This window comes from Mizuhopecten yessoensis, unplaced genomic scaffold (genome assembly GCF_002113885.1).
Source record: "Mizuhopecten yessoensis strain PY_sf001 unplaced genomic scaffold, ASM211388v2 scaffold3575, whole genome shotgun sequence".
In the NCBI taxonomy this organism is placed as follows: domain Eukaryota; kingdom Metazoa; phylum Mollusca; class Bivalvia; order Pectinida; family Pectinidae; genus Mizuhopecten; species Mizuhopecten yessoensis.
Genome location: NW_018405113.1, coordinates 1,815,214 through 1,837,421, shown reverse-complemented (window position 1 = coordinate 1,837,421; position 22,208 = coordinate 1,815,214). Strand labels below are relative to the sequence as shown.

The following is a 22,208-nucleotide window of genomic DNA, read 5'->3' as shown; positions in this document are numbered from 1 at the left end:
GATCTACTGATATGAGTCACAGCACACATAAACATTTCAGACATTTGTAACGAACCTGTGCTCCGTCGCAAGTCACTCACTTCAAACGCTATCAGTTTCACGCGTCTCGCAGCCACGGTTCCTCAGTTTCAGACGACATGTCAAATAACGACGCTGTTATAGAATCTACCGACTGTTGTCAGGTAACCATACAATCAACAAATAAATTCACGCCTGGATTCTTCACAAAATGAGCAAAGAGAAAAGTTCGAATTAACTTCCAAAAATAACTCCCTCGTTGAGGGCAAGGTCGGATTTACGGTGTTCACTGTATTTGTCCATGCGCGAAATTTGTTCCGGGGGAAAATCGAAACAATTTCAAATATAACTTTCATGTCAGAGTTCTATTGATAAACTTAAATCACCCTATAGACATATCATACGCAATTGTATTGATACTAAATTGTGGAATAAAATTGAAGTGTTTGTTAAAATTTCAAAGTACTACTTCGTTTGCCAATCAGCACGCGACAATGCGCTGTTCAAACTATTGAACGAAATTGTGTGGACTGTCGATAAGGCGGGCATTTTTTATTTTAAATATAAATTATAAGTTAAAAAAGAACATAAGAGGCAGAGAAAAAGTAAATATAAGTATTTAACTGTTTTTGTATGGTACTTATGATCTATTTGAATGACACAACTTTGCAAGCAAACAAATCATAATACGCTAGCGCGCACATATGTTGTTTGCTTGCAAAGCTGTGTCATTCAAATAGATCATAAATAGCATACAAAAACAGTTCAATGCTTAATTAATTGCATTCGCAAATGGGTAAATTCATTCCCAAGTTGTTCTCAGTTGTCAGAACAGCATTTGCTATTCAAAGAACTGTTCGAAATAACTAAATAACGCACAACTACTCTATCAAAATGTTAATATGAATAACGAATATTTTAGCAAATATTGTTATGGTCCTGTAGCACACATTTGTATTGCTGACAAACTTACCATGCTTCATTAAGTTCAATAGCAATGTGTGTTATAGGACCATAACAATATTTGCTAAAACATTCATTGCTTAAATGACCTTTGGTGTCAATAAACTGTTAAACCTGATCACACAAATCACCCTTGATCGCTTTCATACAAGATAAAATGAATATCGCGGATAACGATAAAACTGGCTGTCTTTCAATTTTGTGTAGTTCCTATATGTAAGGAGAGGCATCTTTCTGGTGATTAGTAATTTTTATTTTTTTAATGTCCGAAACCAATCAAATGACTAACGGTTAGCATTCGATTACGACATGACATATAAAGGTTGCAAAGAAGATGCCTGTAGAAAGTGGAAATCTTTGATCGACGAAAAACCTGCACATTTGAAAAAAAAAGAATTGTTCAAAGAAAAATAATCGTCAATCAATTTTTACCTTGCATGATGACATCAACATCGCAGAGGAATGTCATTAATTAGAAGGTCTTAAAATCAATCAAGTCACAACATAGTGCCCAAATTCCTTAGTTTCAAGCTCAAGAATCAAGTGAATAATGAAGAAATTAAGTTTCATTAACTTGCTAAAAACAAATACCTTTCTGTGTCCTTCAGTCCGATTATCATGTGTTACGTCTCCATACACATAACGTATATGCTTTATCAGACCGCGTATTTAGGTCGCAAGCCAACTGATACTGAATGTAAATAAACTACATATTGTAAGTCAGCTTTCAAGGTCAAAGATGTATTGTGTGTAATTCTAGAGACATCTCCAGGTTAACCAGTTATCAGTAATATGAAAAGGCAAAGCCTAAAAAGAGCGTAGCGAAGATAAGAACATTATTTTTAAAGTGTGCAAGTCCAGGAATAACAATAAAACACAAGCTCTATAATGTACCGACATAAACATTAGGGGATACTGGGACAAGTTCGGCCCATTTTCATTAAAGTCGTTCTGAGCAGTATGTCATTTGTTTCTGGAAAACACGTCTGTATTAGAAGAATTATTGAACTTTTCCTGTCGGAAGATTAGATAGCCGAATGAGCCCCGCCTTGTGGTAAGTGCGGACAAGCAGTCGTGTAAGTTCGGCCCACGTTGGAATCAGCTTAAATATGACGTCATGAAGCATGCAACGTCAGATGATCCTGCCAATTTCACGACTGTTGATGTGTTGCATGGCTCGGATTTGCACGGTATCATGGGCTGAACCTATCCGGGCCTAGTTTGATTTCTTTGCCGGTTTTTGTGTGTGAATGCCAAAACAACTAAACTGCCAAGATCCTCAAAGATGTACATTTTACCACAAGACCAAAGATATCAAGGGTGACTGAACCTGCCCAGGTCTCCCATGTGTAGACTTTTTGTATCACAGATGACTGGTAAAATATATTCACAATATATTTTTTGCACCAATGACACCATTTTATTCCAGTGAAAACTAAAGTAAATATTGTGGAACTTAAGTGGTGGGTCGGGTGGCGCAGTCTGGATAGCGAGCTCGTCTTAACCAAGATGGCCGGGATTCGATCCCCGTCACCTGCACGACTACGTAGGTTTTCACCGGATACTCCAGTTCCCTACCACATTAAGAATTAAACCCTCTGCGCTTCCGTCAGAGCACAAAAGAAATGATTTAGATTAGTCGGCGTTAAAAAAGTATTCGTTTATTGCTATAAAATAGTTCATATCGTATATTTCACATTGCATTACTTTGATGTAACTGAGATGGTCGTTATATCTATATATATAGATTAAATTCCTGTTCCTAGATCCTGAAACATCGGGTAGAATTTCAAATTTTGTTAGTCACCGAAAGGTGTGACAGATTAGTATGCCAAATAAAACTTAACAATTTCTGTCTATAACTGGTCATATATTGGCACGCGGTGTGAAGACGAAATACGTTGCTGAAAAGGCTGTTAAAACTCGTTTTGATTGTCTGGAAAAGTCATTGTTAATTTCGACATGAATGCATTTGTATTTGTTTCTTTTATGACTGGTGATGTATGAATAAATTATGTAAAAAATATAACAAGACTCCAAAAATGGTAATTATTCAAACAAGTTAAAGTTAAACATCTGTACTCAAAAGCTGATGAAATTTAAGCTGTGAAAAAATAGACATACAAATAGACCCATTGTCATAATGCCGGCTTATTTGAACGTATCTCCCGGTAGAGATATCAACATATGCAGTTTGATGACAAAGTTTTCAGAAGATATCCGCACTGTTACTTTTTGAGCCTGTGCCAAAAACAGATTAAAAAATAAACAATTAGTCCTGATGCACCGCCAAAAAAGATAACGCAACGGACATCAGCTCCAAGATTTTCCGGTTATTTTTCATCCGAAACCAATCAAATGACTAACGGTAAGCATTCGATTACGACATGACATATAAAGGTTGCAAAGAAGATGCCTGTAGAAAGTGGAAATCTTTGATCGACGAAAAACCTGCACATTTGAAAAAAAAAAGAATTGTTCAAAGAAAAATAATCGTCAATCAAGTTTTATCTTGCATGATGACATCAACATCGCAGAGGAATGTCATTAATTAGAAGGTCTTAAAATCAATCAAGTCACAACATAGTGCCCAAATTCCTTAGTTTCAAGCTCAAGAATCAAGTGAATAATGAAGAAATTAAGTTTCATTAACTTGCTAAAAACAAATACCTTTCTGTGTCCTTCAGTCCGATTATCATGTGTTACGTCTCCATACACATAACGTATATGCTTTATCAGACCGCGTATTTAGGTCGCAAGCCAACTGATACTGAATGTAAATAAACTACATATTGTAAGTCAGCTTTCAAGGTCAAAGATGTATTGTGTGTAATTCTAGAGACATCTCCAGGTTAACCAGTTATCAGTAATATGAAAAGGCAAAGCCTAAAAAGAGCGTAGCGAAGATAAGAACATTATTTTTAAAGTGTGCAAGTCCAGGAATAACAATAAAACACAAGCTCTATAATGTACCGACATAAACATTAGGGGATACTGGGACAAGTTCGGCCCATTTTCATTAAAGTCGTTCTGAGCAGTATGTCATTTGTTTCTGGAAAACACGTCTGTATTAGAAGAATTATTGAACTTTTCCTGTCGGAAGATTAGATAGCCGAATGAGCCCCGCCTTGTGGTAAGTGCGGACAAGCAGTCGTGTAAGTTCGGCCCACGTTGGAATCAGCTTAAATATGACGTCATGAAGCATGCAACGTCAGATGATCCTGCCAATTTCACGACTGTTGATGTGTTGCATGGCTCGGATTTGCACGGTATCATGGGCTGAACCTATCCGGGCCTAGTTTGATTTCTTTGCCGGTTTTTGTGTGTGAATGCCAAAACAACTAAACTGCCAAGATCCTCAAAGATGTACATTTTACCACAAGACCAAAGATATCAAGGGTGACTGAACCTGCCCAGGTCTCCCATGTGTAGACTTTTTGTATCACAGATGACTGGTAAAATATATTCACAATATATTTTTTGCACCAATGACACCATTTTATTCCAGTGAAAACTAAAGTAAATATTGTGGAACTTAAGTGGTGGGTCGGGTGGCGCAGTCTGGATAGCGAGCTCGTCTTAACCAAGATGGCCGGGATTCGATCCCCGTCACCTGCACGACTACGTAGGTTTTCACCGGATACTCCAGTTCCCTACCACATTAAGAATTAAACCCTCTGCGCTTCCGTCAGAGCACAAAAGAAATGATTTAGATTAGTCGGCGTTAAAAAAGTATTCGTTTATTGCTATAAAATAGTTCATATCGTATATTTCACATTGCATTACTTTGATGTAACTGAGATGGTCGTTATATCTATATATATAGATTAAATTCCTGTTCCTAGATCCTGAAACATCGGGTAGAATTTCAAATTTTGTTAGTCACCGAAAGGTGTGACAGATTAGTATGCCAAATAAAACTTAACAATTTCTGTCTATAACTGGTCATATATTGGCACGCGGTGTGAAGACGAAATACGTTGCTGAAAAGGCTGTTAAAACTCGTTTTGATTGTCTGGAAAAGTCATTGTTAATTTCGACATGAATGCATTTGTATTTGTTTCTTTTATGACTGGTGATGTATGAATAAATTATGTAAAAAATATAACAAGACTCCAAAAATGGTAATTATTCAAACAAGTTAAAGTTAAACATCTGTACTCAAAAGCTGATGAAATTTAAGCTGTGAAAAAATAGACATACAAATAGACCCATTGTCATAATGCCGGCTTATTTGAACGTATCTCCCGGTAGAGATATCAACATATGCAGTTTGATGACAAAGTTTTCAGAAGATATCCGCACTGTTACTTTTTGAGCCTGTGCCAAAAACAGATTAAAAAATAAACAATTAGTCCTGATGCACCGCCAAAAAAGATAACGCAACGGACATCAGCTCCAAGATTTTCCGGTTATTTTTCATCCGAAACCAATCAAATGACTAACGGTAAGCATTCGATTACGACATGACATATAAAGGTTGCAAAGAAGATGCCTGTAGAAAGTGGAAATCTTTGATCGACGAAAAACCTGCACATTTGAAAAAAAAAAGAATTGTTCAAAGAAAAATAATCGTCAATCAAGTTTTATCTTGCATGATGACATCAACATCGCAGAGGAATGTCATTAATTAGAAGGTCTTAAAATCAATCAAGTCACAACATAGTGCCCAAATTCCTTAGTTTCAAGCTCAAGAATCAAGTGAATAATGAAGAAATTAAGTTTCATTAACTTGCTAAAAACAAATACCTTTCTGTGTCCTTCAGTCCGATTATCATGTGTTACGTCTCCATACACATAACGTATATGCTTTATCAGACCGCGTATTTAGGTCGCAAGCCAACTGATACTGAATGTAAATAAACTACATATTGTAAGTCAGCTTTCAAGGTCAAAGATGTATTGTGTGTAATTCTAGAGACATCTCCAGGTTAACCAGTTATCAGTAATATGAAAAGGCAAAGCCTAAAAAGAGCGTAGCGAAGATAAGAACATTATTTTTAAAGTGTGCAAGTCCAGGAATAACAATAAAACACAAGCTCTATAATGTACCGACATAAACATTAGGGGATACTGGGACAAGTTCGGCCCATTTTCATTAAAGTCGTTCTGAGCAGTATGTCATTTGTTTCTGGAAAACACGTCTGTATTAGAAGAATTATTGAACTTTTCCTGTCGGAAGATTAGATAGCCGAATGAGCCCCGCCTTGTGGTAAGTGCGGACAAGCAGTCGTGTAAGTTCGGCCCACGTTGGAATCAGCTTAAATATGACGTCATGAAGCATGCAACGTCAGATGATCCTGCCAATTTCACGACTGTTGATGTGTTGCATGGCTCGGATTTGCACGGTATCATGGGCTGAACCTATCCGGGCCTAGTTTGATTTCTTTGCCGGTTTTTGTGTGTGAATGCCAAAACAACTAAACTGCCAAGATCCTCAAAGATGTACATTTTACCACAAGACCAAAGATATCAAGGGTGACTGAACCTGCCCAGGTCTCCCATGTGTAGACTTTTTGTATCACAGATGACTGGTAAAATATATTCACAATATATTTTTTGCACCAATGACACCATTTTATTCCAGTGAAAACTAAAGTAAATATTGTGGAACTTAAGTGGTGGGTCGGGTGGCGCAGTCTGGATAGCGAGCTCGTCTTAACCAAGATGGCCGGGATTCGATCCCCGTCACCTGCACGACTACGTAGGTTTTCACCGGATACTCCAGTTCCCTACCACATTAAGAATTAAACCCTCTGCGCTTCCGTCAGAGCACAAAAGAAATGATTTAGATTAGTCGGCGTTAAAAAAGTATTCGTTTATTGCTATAAAATAGTTCATATCGTATATTTCACATTGCATTACTTTGATGTAACTGAGATGGTCGTTATATCTATATATATAGATTAAATTCCTGTTCCTAGATCCTGAAACATCGGGTAGAATTTCAAATTTTGTTAGTCACCGAAAGGTGTGACAGATTAGTATGCCAAATAAAACTTAACAATTTCTGTCTATAACTGGTCATATATTGGCACGCGGTGTGAAGACGAAATACGTTGCTGAAAAGGCTGTTAAAACTCGTTTTGATTGTCTGGAAAAGTCATTGTTAATTTCGACATGAATGCATTTGTATTTGTTTCTTTTATGACTGGTGATGTATGAATAAATTATGTAAAAAATATAACAAGACTCCAAAAATGGTAATTATTCAAACAAGTTAAAGTTAAACATCTGTACTCAAAAGCTGATGAAATTTAAGCTGTGAAAAAATAGACATACAAATAGACCCATTGTCATAATGCCGGCTTATTTGAACGTATCTCCCGGTAGAGATATCAACATATGCAGTTTGATGACAAAGTTTTCAGAAGATATCCGCACTGTTACTTTTTGAGCCTGTGCCAAAAACAGATTAAAAAATAAACAATTAGTCCTGATGCACCGCCAAAAAAGATAACGCAACGGACATCAGCTCCAAGATTTTCCGGTTATTTTTCATCCGAAACCAATCAAATGACTAACGGTAAGCATTCGATTACGACATGACATATAAAGGTTGCAAAGAAGATGCCTGTAGAAAGTGGAAATCTTTGATCGACGAAAAACCTGCACATTTGAAAAAAAAAAGAATTGTTCAAAGAAAAATAATCGTCAATCAAGTTTTATCTTGCATGATGACATCAACATCGCAGAGGAATGTCATTAATTAGAAGGTCTTAAAATCAATCAAGTCACAACATAGTGCCCAAATTCCTTAGTTTCAAGCTCAAGAATCAAGTGAATAATGAAGAAATTAAGTTTCATTAACTTGCTAAAAACAAATACCTTTCTGTGTCCTTCAGTCCGATTATCATGTGTTACGTCTCCATACACATAACGTATATGCTTTATCAGACCGCGTATTTAGGTCGCAAGCCAACTGATACTGAATGTAAATAAACTACATATTGTAAGTCAGCTTTCAAGGTCAAAGATGTATTGTGTGTAATTCTAGAGACATCTCCAGGTTAACCAGTTATCAGTAATATGAAAAGGCAAAGCCTAAAAAGAGCGTAGCGAAGATAAGAACATTATTTTTAAAGTGTGCAAGTCCAGGAATAACAATAAAACACAAGCTCTATAATGTACCGACATAAACATTAGGGGATACTGGGACAAGTTCGGCCCATTTTCATTAAAGTCGTTCTGAGCAGTATGTCATTTGTTTCTGGAAAACACGTCTGTATTAGAAGAATTATTGAACTTTTCCTGTCGGAAGATTAGATAGCCGAATGAGCCCCGCCTTGTGGTAAGTGCGGACAAGCAGTCGTGTAAGTTCGGCCCACGTTGGAATCAGCTTAAATATGACGTCATGAAGCATGCAACGTCAGATGATCCTGCCAATTTCACGACTGTTGATGTGTTGCATGGCTCGGATTTGCACGGTATCATGGGCTGAACCTATCCGGGCCTAGTTTGATTTCTTTGCCGGTTTTTGTGTGTGAATGCCAAAACAACTAAACTGCCAAGATCCTCAAAGATGTACATTTTACCACAAGACCAAAGATATCAAGGGTGACTGAACCTGCCCAGGTCTCCCATGTGTAGACTTTTTGTATCACAGATGACTGGTAAAATATATTCACAATATATTTTTTGCACCAATGACACCATTTTATTCCAGTGAAAACTAAAGTAAATATTGTGGAACTTAAGTGGTGGGTCGGGTGGCGCAGTCTGGATAGCGAGCTCGTCTTAACCAAGATGGCCGGGATTCGATCCCCGTCACCTGCACGACTACGTAGGTTTTCACCGGATACTCCAGTTCCCTACCACATTAAGAATTAAACCCTCTGCGCTTCCGTCAGAGCACAAAAGAAATGATTTAGATTAGTCGGCGTTAAAAAAGTATTCGTTTATTGCTATAAAATAGTTCATATCGTATATTTCACATTGCATTACTTTGATGTAACTGAGATGGTCGTTATATCTATATATATAGATTAAATTCCTGTTCCTAGATCCTGAAACATCGGGTAGAATTTCAAATTTTGTTAGTCACCGAAAGGTGTGACAGATTAGTATGCCAAATAAAACTTAACAATTTCTGTCTATAACTGGTCATATATTGGCACGCGGTGTGAAGACGAAATACGTTGCTGAAAAGGCTGTTAAAACTCGTTTTGATTGTCTGGAAAAGTCATTGTTAATTTCGACATGAATGCATTTGTATTTGTTTCTTTTATGACTGGTGATGTATGAATAAATTATGTAAAAAATATAACAAGACTCCAAAAATGGTAATTATTCAAACAAGTTAAAGTTAAACATCTGTACTCAAAAGCTGATGAAATTTAAGCTGTGAAAAAATAGACATACAAATAGACCCATTGTCATAATGCCGGCTTATTTGAACGTATCTCCCGGTAGAGATATCAACATATGCAGTTTGATGACAAAGTTTTCAGAAGATATCCGCACTGTTACTTTTTGAGCCTGTGCCAAAAACAGATTAAAAAATAAACAATTAGTCCTGATGCACCGCCAAAAAAGATAACGCAACGGACATCAGCTCCAAGATTTTCCGGTTATTTTTCATCCGAAACCAATCAAATGACTAACGGTAAGCATTCGATTACGACATGACATATAAAGGTTGCAAAGAAGATGCCTGTAGAAAGTGGAAATCTTTGATCGACGAAAAACCTGCACATTTGAAAAAAAAAAGAATTGTTCAAAGAAAAATAATCGTCAATCAAGTTTTATCTTGCATGATGACATCAACATCGCAGAGGAATGTCATTAATTAGAAGGTCTTAAAATCAATCAAGTCACAACATAGTGCCCAAATTCCTTAGTTTCAAGCTCAAGAATCAAGTGAATAATGAAGAAATTAAGTTTCATTAACTTGCTAAAAACAAATACCTTTCTGTGTCCTTCAGTCCGATTATCATGTGTTACGTCTCCATACACATAACGTATATGCTTTATCAGACCGCGTATTTAGGTCGCAAGCCAACTGATACTGAATGTAAATAAACTACATATTGTAAGTCAGCTTTCAAGGTCAAAGATGTATTGTGTGTAATTCTAGAGACATCTCCAGGTTAACCAGTTATCAGTAATATGAAAAGGCAAAGCCTAAAAAGAGCGTAGCGAAGATAAGAACATTATTTTTAAAGTGTGCAAGTCCAGGAATAACAATAAAACACAAGCTCTATAATGTACCGACATAAACATTAGGGGATACTGGGACAAGTTCGGCCCATTTTCATTAAAGTCGTTCTGAGCAGTATGTCATTTGTTTCTGGAAAACACGTCTGTATTAGAAGAATTATTGAACTTTTCCTGTCGGAAGATTAGATAGCCGAATGAGCCCCGCCTTGTGGTAAGTGCGGACAAGCAGTCGTGTAAGTTCGGCCCACGTTGGAATCAGCTTAAATATGACGTCATGAAGCATGCAACGTCAGATGATCCTGCCAATTTCACGACTGTTGATGTGTTGCATGGCTCGGATTTGCACGGTATCATGGGCTGAACCTATCCGGGCCTAGTTTGATTTCTTTGCCGGTTTTTGTGTGTGAATGCCAAAACAACTAAACTGCCAAGATCCTCAAAGATGTACATTTTACCACAAGACCAAAGATATCAAGGGTGACTGAACCTGCCCAGGTCTCCCATGTGTAGACTTTTTGTATCACAGATGACTGGTAAAATATATTCACAATATATTTTTTGCACCAATGACACCATTTTATTCCAGTGAAAACTAAAGTAAATATTGTGGAACTTAAGTGGTGGGTCGGGTGGCGCAGTCTGGATAGCGAGCTCGTCTTAACCAAGATGGCCGGGATTCGATCCCCGTCACCTGCACGACTACGTAGGTTTTCACCGGATACTCCAGTTCCCTACCACATTAAGAATTAAACCCTCTGCGCTTCCGTCAGAGCACAAAAGAAATGATTTAGATTAGTCGGCGTTAAAAAAGTATTCGTTTATTGCTATAAAATAGTTCATATCGTATATTTCACATTGCATTACTTTGATGTAACTGAGATGGTCGTTATATCTATATATATAGATTAAATTCCTGTTCCTAGATCCTGAAACATCGGGTAGAATTTCAAATTTTGTNCTGACTAGACTGGTGGTTATAGTTACCTGTTCTGATATCCCTGACTAGACTGGTGGTTATAGTTACCTGTTCTGATATCCCTGACTAGATTGGTGGTTAAAGTTACCTGTTCTGATATCCCTGACTGGACTGGTGGTTATGGTTACCTGTTCTGATATCCCTGACTAGACTGGTGGTTATAGTTACCTGTTCTGATATCCCTGACTGGACTGGTTGTTATGGTTACCTGTTCTGATATCCCTGACTAGACCTGTGGTTATAGTTACCTGTTCTGATATCTCTGACTAGACTGGTGGTTATAGTTACATGTTCTGATATCCCTGACAAAACTGGTTGTTAGATTTACCTGTTCTGATATCCCTGTCTAGACTGGTGGTTATAGTTACCTGTTATGATATCCCTGACTAGACTGGTAGTTATAGTTACCTGTTCTGATATCTCTGACTAGACTGGGGGTTATAGTTACATGTTCTGATATCCCTGACAAAACTGGTGTCCATAATAACCTGTTCTGATATCCCTGACTAGACTGGTTGCTATAGTTACCTGTTCTGATATCCACGACTAGACTGGTGGTTATAGTTAACTGTTCTGATATCCCTGACTAGACCTGTGGTTATAGTTACCTGTTCTGATACCCCTGACTAGACTGGTGGTTATAGTTACATGTTCCGATATCCCTGACAAAACTGGTTGTTAATCCCTGACTAGACTGGTTGTTAGAGTTACCTGTTCTGATATCCCTGACTGGACTGGTGGCTATAGTTACCTGTTCTGATATCCACGCCTAGACTGGTGGTTATAGTTAACTGTTCTGATATCCCTGACTAGACTGATCGTTATAGTTACTTGTTCTGATATCCCTGACCAGACTTATGTTTATAGTTACCTGTTCTGATATCCACGACTAGACTGGTGGTTATAGTTAACTGTTTTGATATCCCTGACTAGACTGATGGTTACAGTTACCTGTTCTGATATACCTGACTAGACTGGTGGTTATAGTTACATGTTCTGATATCCCTGACTAGACTGATCGTTATAGTTACTTGTTCTGATATCCCTGACCAGACTTATGTTTATAGTTACCTGTTATGATATCCCTGACTAGACTGGTAGTTATAATTACCTGTTCTGATATCCCTGACTGGACTGGTTGTTATGGTTACCTGTTCTGATATCCCTGAGTAGACTGGTAGTTATAGTTACCTGCTCTGATATCCCTGATTGGACTGGTGGTTATAGTTACCTGTTCGGATATCCCTGACTAGACTGCTTGTTATAGTTACCTGTTCTGATATCCACGACTAGACTGGTGGTTATAGTTACATGTTCTGATATACATGACTAGACTGGGGGTTATAGTTACATGTTCTGATATCCCTGACTAGACTGGTTGTTAGAGTTACCTGTTCTGATATCCCTGACTAGACTGGTGGTTATAGTTAACTGTTTTGATATCCCTGACTAGACTGATGGTTATAGTTACCTGTTCTGATATCCCTGACTAGACTGGTAGTTATAGTTACCTGTTCTGATATCCCTGATTGGACTGGTGGTTATAGTTACCTGTTCTGATATACCTGACTAGACTGGTGGTTATAGTTACCTGATTTGATATCTCTGACTAGACTGGTTGTTATAGTTACCTGTTCTGATATCCCTGACTGGACTGGTGGCTATAGTTACCTGTTCTGATATCCCTGACTAGACTGGTAGTAATAGTTACCTGTTCTGATATCCCTGACTAAACTGATGGCTATAGTTACCCGTTCTGATATCACTGACTAGACTGTTGGCAACAGTAGCCTATTCTGATATCTCTGACTAGACAGGTTACAGGTAATTTCTTTCTTTTGTTCCATGTGACAGCAGGTACATTACCTGAAAACCATGACTAGACTAACAGCAATAGTTACCTGATCTGATATCCCTGGATAGACTTGCTGAAGTCATGTTTTGCGAATACTGCAGTTCAGCAAGGGATTTTTCCAAGGCTAGACGTTCATTACGCTCACTTATATATAAACTTTCCAAACGCTGGATTTTCTGTTGATTTTCCTGACTGAGAACGGACAGTCGTTGGACCTGAAGTTTCAGAGATTCCAGGTCTTGATCTTTGGAATATTCATCTTGTACACCATCTGTACAAATCTGACCAACCACAATGGTCAGAACTGAAATAGTAAGTATATGCATCCTGTCTCATTAAAACGCGCCTTAACTTTGGCTTGTTGATGTCAAATTGTCTGTAGATAGTCAAGTAAACAGCTGATAAGAAGACTCCCTGCGAAATGTCTTCCTTATCTTTTTGGGCCTATTGAATATAAAGTTATGGTGTTGTAAGTGTACACTTTATATTTATAATAACAACTTAAGACAATTAGACATATACATAATATAAAATACACATAATAATGAATATTTTTTCCTAAGTATGTCTTGCTTAGAAACACAATCATTCAAATACCCATGTCTTAACTGTAATTATATACCATTATATGATGTCTCGCTACGAGGACTAATTTCGATCGTTTTACACAAAACTAAAAATCCGTCCTAGACTCTGCAGGTAGGGCGTAAGAATTGTACCTGCTGCCCTCATTGCATGATCGTAAGAGGCGACTAAATTTGGGATCTTATCTTTTCTCTTCTTTCTTCACAACTTTCTTCTTCCTAATGTCTCCGATGACAATGCCTCACTTTTGGCCTTTAGTTGTGCGTGTGCTCCTGTGAGGAAGGCTTGGGGTTCTGACCCCTGGCTGAGACATACCAGAGTCTGTAAAAATGGTAGTTTCTACTCCGGCTTAACGCTCAGCAATTTAGGAGTGGGACGACTGGTTCGCCCGTTGTCAGTATAATGTGACAGGTTGGGGTGTCCTGCTGGGTGTCTTCGGCAGCATGTTCCAGTGAGGTGGCACTATAAAATCGGCATCAGTTCCTCGCTATCACAAGGAGACAAACCCGAACATATCGCAGCCTCCCAAAACACACACGCATACACAACCCGCATGCATCTTGCACACAGGGGAGGCCGTCCTTAAATGACCATAGCTGTTATTAGGACAATACTAAACCAAACCAACCAAACCATCCGTTCTGAACAATAAGATTAATTATAAGATGTTTTTGTAAGCGCTCTTTCTCAGACAGTATCGAAAAGATCTTTCCGGAAGCTGATTCTTAGGTTCCCTTTGGTCCTTTGGTAGTGCATGTTTCATTTTGAGAATTGGAAAAACAAGATGGCCACCACATAGCCAACTCGAATTCGGACAGCTCAAGAGTTTTATCACTTTCAGGCGTTTAAGGCACTTTTTAGAAGTATATGAGACATATGTTTTTCCCAATTTTTCATTGGTCCTAAGTTGTGCATGTTTCATTTTGAAGCTAATAAAAATAACAACAAGAGTACCGCGGGGCGGAACAATATACGCCCGTCGAATGCCATATAGTGTTTTGTAACCGGTTGGGTCCTTGAATAATTACAAAGTCAACCGGGTCGGGTTCGAGCATTTATTGTCTCTCCGACATGACGATCACAGTAAATAGTATAGATATTGCACACAAACAGGTACCAGCTAGTATGGATGATGGACAGATATAGATGGTTTTGACCCCCAACTATGGGTAGAAGGTCATGTGCCGATCCTTTTTATATTGAATCAGTCCAATCTATACCATGAAAATATATGCAGTCTGATCCTTTACATTCTAAATGAAATTCTTTTCCATTAAAAACAAGAGCTAGACTAACACAACTAGTCTTCTCTAAAGGTCTCTTTCTTCTAGTTGGGTGGAATAAAAAAGTATCGACCAATAGAATGTCGGGTCGTCCAGTCAAAGGTCATGTCAGTGTTGCACATTACTTACAGATGCATGTGGACAAGACATGGACAGTACATGTACAGGAACAACACAAAAACAACTCACTCACATGACTTTGCACACTCACACAGAACCATGTAGGTAATTATATATATATATATATATATATATATATACTATAGTGGAGTTACAGGTGCTACAGGTGAAGTATACCTGTGGCCACTATAGACATTATAAATCAGTGGTCCATAGTGACTGCTGCTATATACAATAAATAGAAATAAAATAGAAATAAAACAATACAAATCATTATACTTAAACTAGGTGATATTTAATTCACCTGGGTACATTATATACTTTCTAACATTGAAATAAGATCTGCATCATTCTAAGAGTGGTTATAATGTATTAGCTGATATGCTATAAAAATGTAGGAGAAAATCTTCGGACAAAAAATCAAATACTGAAATGAACAAAGGGCAATAAATTTTGCAAAAATCGTTGAATCAAAATTATTTTAAGGGAGAAATCACTTCATATCATGATTATAATGTATTCCAAGTTTCAAAGAGATCGGTCGAAAAATGTAGGAGGAGATCTAGATCTCCGGACAAATATCAAATACTGAAATGAACAAAGGGCAATAACTTTTGGAAAAATTGTAGAATCAAAATTCTTTTAAGGTAGACTCAACTTCATATCTTGATTATGATGTATACCAAGTTTCAAATAGATCGGTCGAAAAATGTAGGAGGAGATTGCCGGACAAACAAAGTTTACGCCGGACGGACGGACGGTCGGACAACGCCATACCATAATATTACTACCGTCAAATTTGACGGTCGTATAAAAATGGTCAACAGGATTTCAACAGTTCCAGTTTGTTATCAATTATTCCCAAGACCGTAATGTCATACGCAGCGGTATAGTGTATGACTCAATCAAACAGGTAAATAAGAGAAAAGAGAAGATCAACCTTAAGCTTACATACAACTAATGGAGATAGTACGATACCTGAGGTCATCTGGAACCTCTTGTATACCACTGTAATATGAATTAGTAAACTAAAATTCATAAATGCCAATATTTTTACAAAAGCTCAATTGTTCCTGTTCATTCTAATCTATATGGAATTTCGCTTGTTCCAATGAAATGTCTAATGCTTTCAGATAAAACGTAATTTCTGTCAAATGCACGCGCAACATTTTATAAACAATGTGTATCTTACATTTCCCCATATCGAGTCAAAGTTTATCGCGGTCCTAATATAACCGTTTAACATGAACATGTAACGCAAGCTATACGGACACATATGTGTCACGTTCTAACATTATGACCTACTTATGCAATCAGGTGATCAACAAGTTTCAGTGCAGGCCGTTTTATAGTGTCTTTATCATATGTTCTCAATCTAGCCTGAGTTTCCTCTGGCCCCGATACCGAACTAGACATTTTGACAGATATATAGGTGTCAAAGGTTCTAAGTGTGGTGTCAGGGCCAGATGAAACTCGGTCTAATTATGACCCAACAACAGATAATGTTTTCCTTATATTAAAACTACCACCGGATGTTGTTTCCCAATATTATAACTTACACCGGAAACTGTTTTCCTGATATGAAAACTTAACCCAGATATTGTTTTCCTTAAACTAAACTTACACCAGATATTATTTCCTAATATTAAAACTACCACTGGATATTGTTTTCCTTACATTAAAATTTACAACAGATATTGTTTCCTTATATCAAACTTAAGCCAGATATTGTTTCCTTTTGTAAAACTTAAACCAGATATCGTGTTCCTTATGTTAAAACTAAGACTGGAAACTATTTTCCTTGTACTAAAACTGAAACCAGATATTGTTTTCCTTATATTAAAACTTACACTGGATATTGATTCCTAATATTATTACTTACACCGGATAAAGATTTTCTTATATTAAAACTTACACCAAATATAGTTTCATTATATTAAAACTTACACCGGATAATAATTCCTAATATTATAACTTCTGGATATTGATTCATAATATTATAACTTACACCGGATATAGATTTCCTAATATTATAACTTACACCGGATATAGATTTCCTTGTACTAAAACTTGAAATGGAAACTATTTTCCTTGTATTAATACTGAAACCAGATATTGTTTTCCTTATATTAAAACTTACACTGGATATTGATTCCTAATATTATTACTTACACCGGATAAAGATTTTCTTATATTAAAACTTACACCAAATATAGTTTCATTATATTAAAACTTACACCGGATAATAATTCCTAATATTATAACTTCTGGATATTGATTCATAATATTATAACTTACACCGGATATAGATTTCCTAATATTATAACTTACACCGGATATAGATTTCCTTGTACTAAAACTTGAAATGGAAACTATTTTCCTTGTATTAATACTGAAACCAGATATTGTTTTCCTTATATTAAAACTTACACTGGATATTGATTCCTAATATTATTACTTACACCGGATAAAGATTTTCTTATATTAAAACTTACACCAAATATAGTTTCATTATATTAAAACTTACACCGGATAATAATTCCTAATATTATAACTTCTGGATATTGATTCATAATATTATAACTTACACCGGATATAGATTTCCTTATATTAAAACTTACACCGAATATAGTTTCCTTATATTAAAACTTAAACTAGAAACTATTTTCCTTGTATTAAAATTGAAACCAGATATTGTTTTCCTTATATTAAAACTTACACTGGCTATTGATTCCTAATATTATAACTTACACCGGATATAGATTTCCTTATATTAAAACTTACACCGGATATTGATTCCTAATATTATAACATAATTACACCAGATATAGATTTCCTTATATTAAAACTTACACCAGATATAGATTTCCTTATATTAAAACTTACACCGAATATAGTTTCCTTATATTAAAACTTAAACTAGAAACTATTTTCCTTGTATTAAAATTGAAACCAGATATTGTTTTCCTTATATTAAAACTTACACTGGCTATTGATTCCTAATATTATAACTTACACCGGATATAGATTTCCTTATATTAAAACTTACACCGGATATTGATTCCTAATATTATAACATAATTACACCAGATATAGATTTCCTTATATTAAAACTTACACCAGATATAGGTCTGCATACATTTTATGCAGCACCTCTATCTTTATCTCATTTTTACTTTGGAGACTTACACCTGTAAGTAGTAATATCCGGGGCCTCCTTTTATTTATTTATCTGTCTGCTTCTCTCAAGCTCTAATATACCTCCTCTTTAACTACATTTTTCTTTTCTTTTCATATTCTTTAATTCAAACGACTGTCATTTGTGTATTGTGTGTGTGAGTATGGGTGAGTGTAAGAGTGGGTGAATGTCTAAATATATTTTGTACTTGAAATTTTATACAGGGCATGAAATAAATCACTATGACTCCGTGTATGTACATGTGAATTGATGTATACAACAACTAAGTGGGTCATTTTAAATGTGAGTATAATGTTTTGTAAATCTTGAATGATGATATGATATCAATTTGTATTAATGATGATGATGATAATAATATGTTGATGAAGATATACATATGGAATGATGATTGAAGATGATGGTTGTATGATGATAATGATGATGAAAATGATGATATGGTTGATGCTGATGATGATGAATGCTAGATCCATGTCCGTGTGTGTATGTGTGAGAATGCATGTGTAATGAATAACTTGTAAAAAAATTAAACATTAAAAAAATGGTGTCGGAGAATTCCACGTTTTCATATAGTAATGCGCTTTGGCCCTAGACCAGACATTTATCTGTCAAAATGTCTAAGTCTGGTGTCAGGTCCAGAGGAAACTCAGGCTACACATTTTTTTGCACCTCCACTTTTGAAACTTTTGAAAAACTGTCAAGTCTGCCAATGCATCATGCATGTACACATATATAACATCACTAGAAACTACTGACATGAATCAAGGAATATTTCTATCCAAAATGGAACAAACCGATGAATGGCAGCTCCTCAAACACATATTTGCATTTTTATACACAAACAACAAAGGTGTGGTTAAAGTTTATACATACAATTGAATTTGAACATGTTAAACAATATAAGGTCATGTATACATTCATCACACTCACTGCTCTGTCATCCAATACAGTACAACTTCCTCTGTCAATCCAAGAAAACTATTATTATCATGTTACATTATAATACATCAACACATACAAATATTTAACATTTTGCCTTACATGGGGGCTGGCATAATTTTAAGCTAACAGTAATTCAGCTCACTTGGAATGACATGATATTATATGATATTATGCAATATCTATATACTGTTGCTTTCATGTCCCAGTGGCTGATCATGAATTCCTAGGAGTATGTATAGGGATTATAGACCGAGTATGTAAAACTGTAGTGTATTCGAGCCGTGAGTCTCGAAAGGTGAGCCACCTCATGATCATGACCAGTAGAGCCGTGAATCCCAAGGGAAAACCCATGTGCCACATTCGGTCCGATGAACCCCAACTCCACTTAGAAACAACCAGACTGCCAGGTCCGACAGCCGAACAGACCAGCCGAGACGTATATGGCTTAATACGTCTCTGATCAAACGTCACAATTAATCGTCAGTTCAAATAAAGCCTAGCGTTAGATTCGGATCAGAGTATGGTTAGAACACTATTTGCGTATTGATGAGGAGAACTTTGATAATTTTTCAACATATTCCAGCATATGTTGATACCAGTCGTTTGTGAGAACCAGTAAAAATCGACACTGTTGTCCAGTATACAGCAACAGAAAAACATACTTTCCTGTAAAAATCATGACTGAAATGATTGAGCAGCAAGAGATGAGTTAGAAATGTCTTCAATGTCAAATTTGGTCAAAATTTGACGATACTTATAGAAACAACTGTTAAGAGATAATAGACAAAACAGATTGTATTAGTTAAATGAACTATCTCCCTTTATTCTGTGTTTTAGCATCCACCAAACTCCAGGGGTTACTCTTGCGTGCGCTCTGTGCACCACGCTGTTCAAAGGGTGGTTAGCTTAATCACTGTTTGACGACATTTTTCAACCTTAAATAATTTCATCAATATGCAATGCAAAATCTCACAATGTTGCATGTAGATTTACTCTACTAAATAATTGGCATCTGGAAAGTTATAATTAATTGAATGGTTGTGTTTTAAAGATACACAAAAATTAAAATTTGCACTAATCACTTATTAAACTAATCACCTTTTGAACAACTGGGCACTCAGGAAATCGAAGGCCATGTGTGAAGCACCTAGTGGACAAGACGAAAAGACTGACTGGCTGTGAAGTCGGGCGTCGCCCCCCTTTAATCTCCAGAGGACAGGTATCATCCTAGTGATTAGTCAGATTTGTTTTACATGATAACAATCAAATAGCTAGTCGCTTTAATTGCCTTCGACGAATTCCAGATGTGCAAGGAGTGCAAGTAAGCGTAACTCCTGGAGAATCGAAGGTGGTGTTTTGGATGCAGAACAAGTTTCATCTAAATCCAACAACTTATTGTGTCACAGTAGAAATGGAAGTAGTGGACATCAATCAAATAAAATCAAATAAAAGTCGGCATGGGTTTTTGACAACAGAATTTGACGATCCACGAAAAACATAGTACAACAAGTTAAACCATATTCTAATTGTGTTATATATCATTATAGACGACAAGTAAATAATGCCCACAATTCCAATGTTCTGAAGATTTATCAGTATGTTGAACAGTTCAAGTAATTACTGGGAAACAAATGCTTCTTTTTCTTTCTTTTTTTTTATCAGATTTTCACATGCAGGATCATTACTGGAAACACCTTTCCTTTTAGCAGACAAGTTCCAGGGCAGCTGAACTGGGACAGTGTGCAAAATGAACTTTGTAGAAGCTGGGAAACACTTATCAAATTCCGAAGAAAGTTAAGGAAGTTTTTGTGTGGAAATTTGTAATTGAATTAAAAGAATGAGACTAATTTACATCCTGCTAACTTTTTTTACATGCAAATAAAAAGTCAGACTACAAACATTTTATTTGTTTGTTTATTACAATAAAGGGTTTTTTAAATGATAAATTGTTTTACAAGATACAAGAAGGTACATAAACAAGCAAACTTGTCATAATATATAGTGTGAGCACCTACCAATGACATAACATTGTAATAACCTGGGTACATCACCTCTAATATTGTTAGCATCTACATTTGTGTATTCATAATCTTAGGTAATAAATTAATACATGATCTTCACTACAGTCAGCACTTACAAAATGTATTTATGACAGATTGTAAGTAATGAACACATTATTCCAATATAGTCGGCATCTATTTCATCCTCGATATCCAGGGGTATTGCTCACTTTCGCTCTCTGCACCCCTGGAATATGTCATAGCAAAACTGAAGGCTCAGTATGTACCAACTTGTTGATGAGACAAGAAGAATAGTTTGATCCTTTGATGTACATCAAAAGAATATCGCAGCCATGTAAGGTTATAAATTGACTGACTTTGAAGTCGAGTGTCGCTCCTTTGTAATCTTCAAAGGACAGGTATCAGCCTAGCGATTGGTCAGGTTTTTTTTTCCTGATACCAATCAAACAGCTATCTTTGTGCCTTTAATTTTGCTATGGTATATTCCAGGGGTGCAGAGAGCGAAAGTGAGCGAAACCCTTGGATATCGAGGATGCATCTATTTAAGCCGAGTTTAAAATTAAATGACCAAGGTACATAAATTGGACCATTATAAAATTAACATAATTATCATTATTACCATTCTTATATAGACACACAAAACACAACAGATATCACAAATACAAATATCACTTATATCATCAATGCCACTCTGATTTCTTATGTCATCATGTCCAGGCGCGTAACAACCTATGTAGCAAAAAAGCCCGGGCTTACACATCATTTTTGACAAAATAAAAATAAAATAAACGCAACATAGACTATATGATATAAAATATTAAAAAGCAATGACAGATGTTTTGTATCTGCTATAAAGACCGCCAACTAAAATGCTTCGTTGCAATCAAAGTCTCTAACAAATGTAGCACTGAGGGTAGCATATTCGTTCGGCATGGTAACCAGTATATCGGTTCTTATGTACATAACGTTAAACTATTCCTAGTGCTAGCTTGTGATACAAGTCTCATATCTCTGCGCAACCGGAGTCACAGTCGCGAGGAGAAACGTCACACTCTTACAACAAGTATCCCAAAATCCACATAATTTTAGA

At 36.3% G+C, this 22,208-nt stretch overlaps 2 protein-coding genes across 2 annotated transcripts in view; both read right to left on the bottom strand.

Annotated features, from left to right (window-relative positions):
* Positions 1-1,653, bottom strand: part of LOC110447689 (sulfotransferase 4A1-like) — a 7,595-nt gene extending 5,942 nt beyond the window's left edge. Inside the window, exon 1 of the mRNA XM_021493534.1 lies at positions 1,573-1,653. The gene's annotated coding sequence lies outside the window, so the exon portion shown is untranslated. The remainder of the gene's footprint in view (positions 1-1,572) is intronic.
* Positions 1,654-13,055: 11,402 nt separating this feature from the next.
* The window catches only part of LOC110447742, a 28,706-nt gene continuing 19,553 nt past the window's right edge, over positions 13,056-22,208 (bottom strand). Inside the window, exon 9 of the mRNA XM_021493637.1 lies at positions 13,056-13,415. Coding sequence (XP_021349312.1) covers positions 13,358-13,415 — 58 coding nt within the window. The 3' untranslated portion in view covers positions 13,056-13,357. The remainder of the gene's footprint in view (positions 13,416-22,208) is intronic.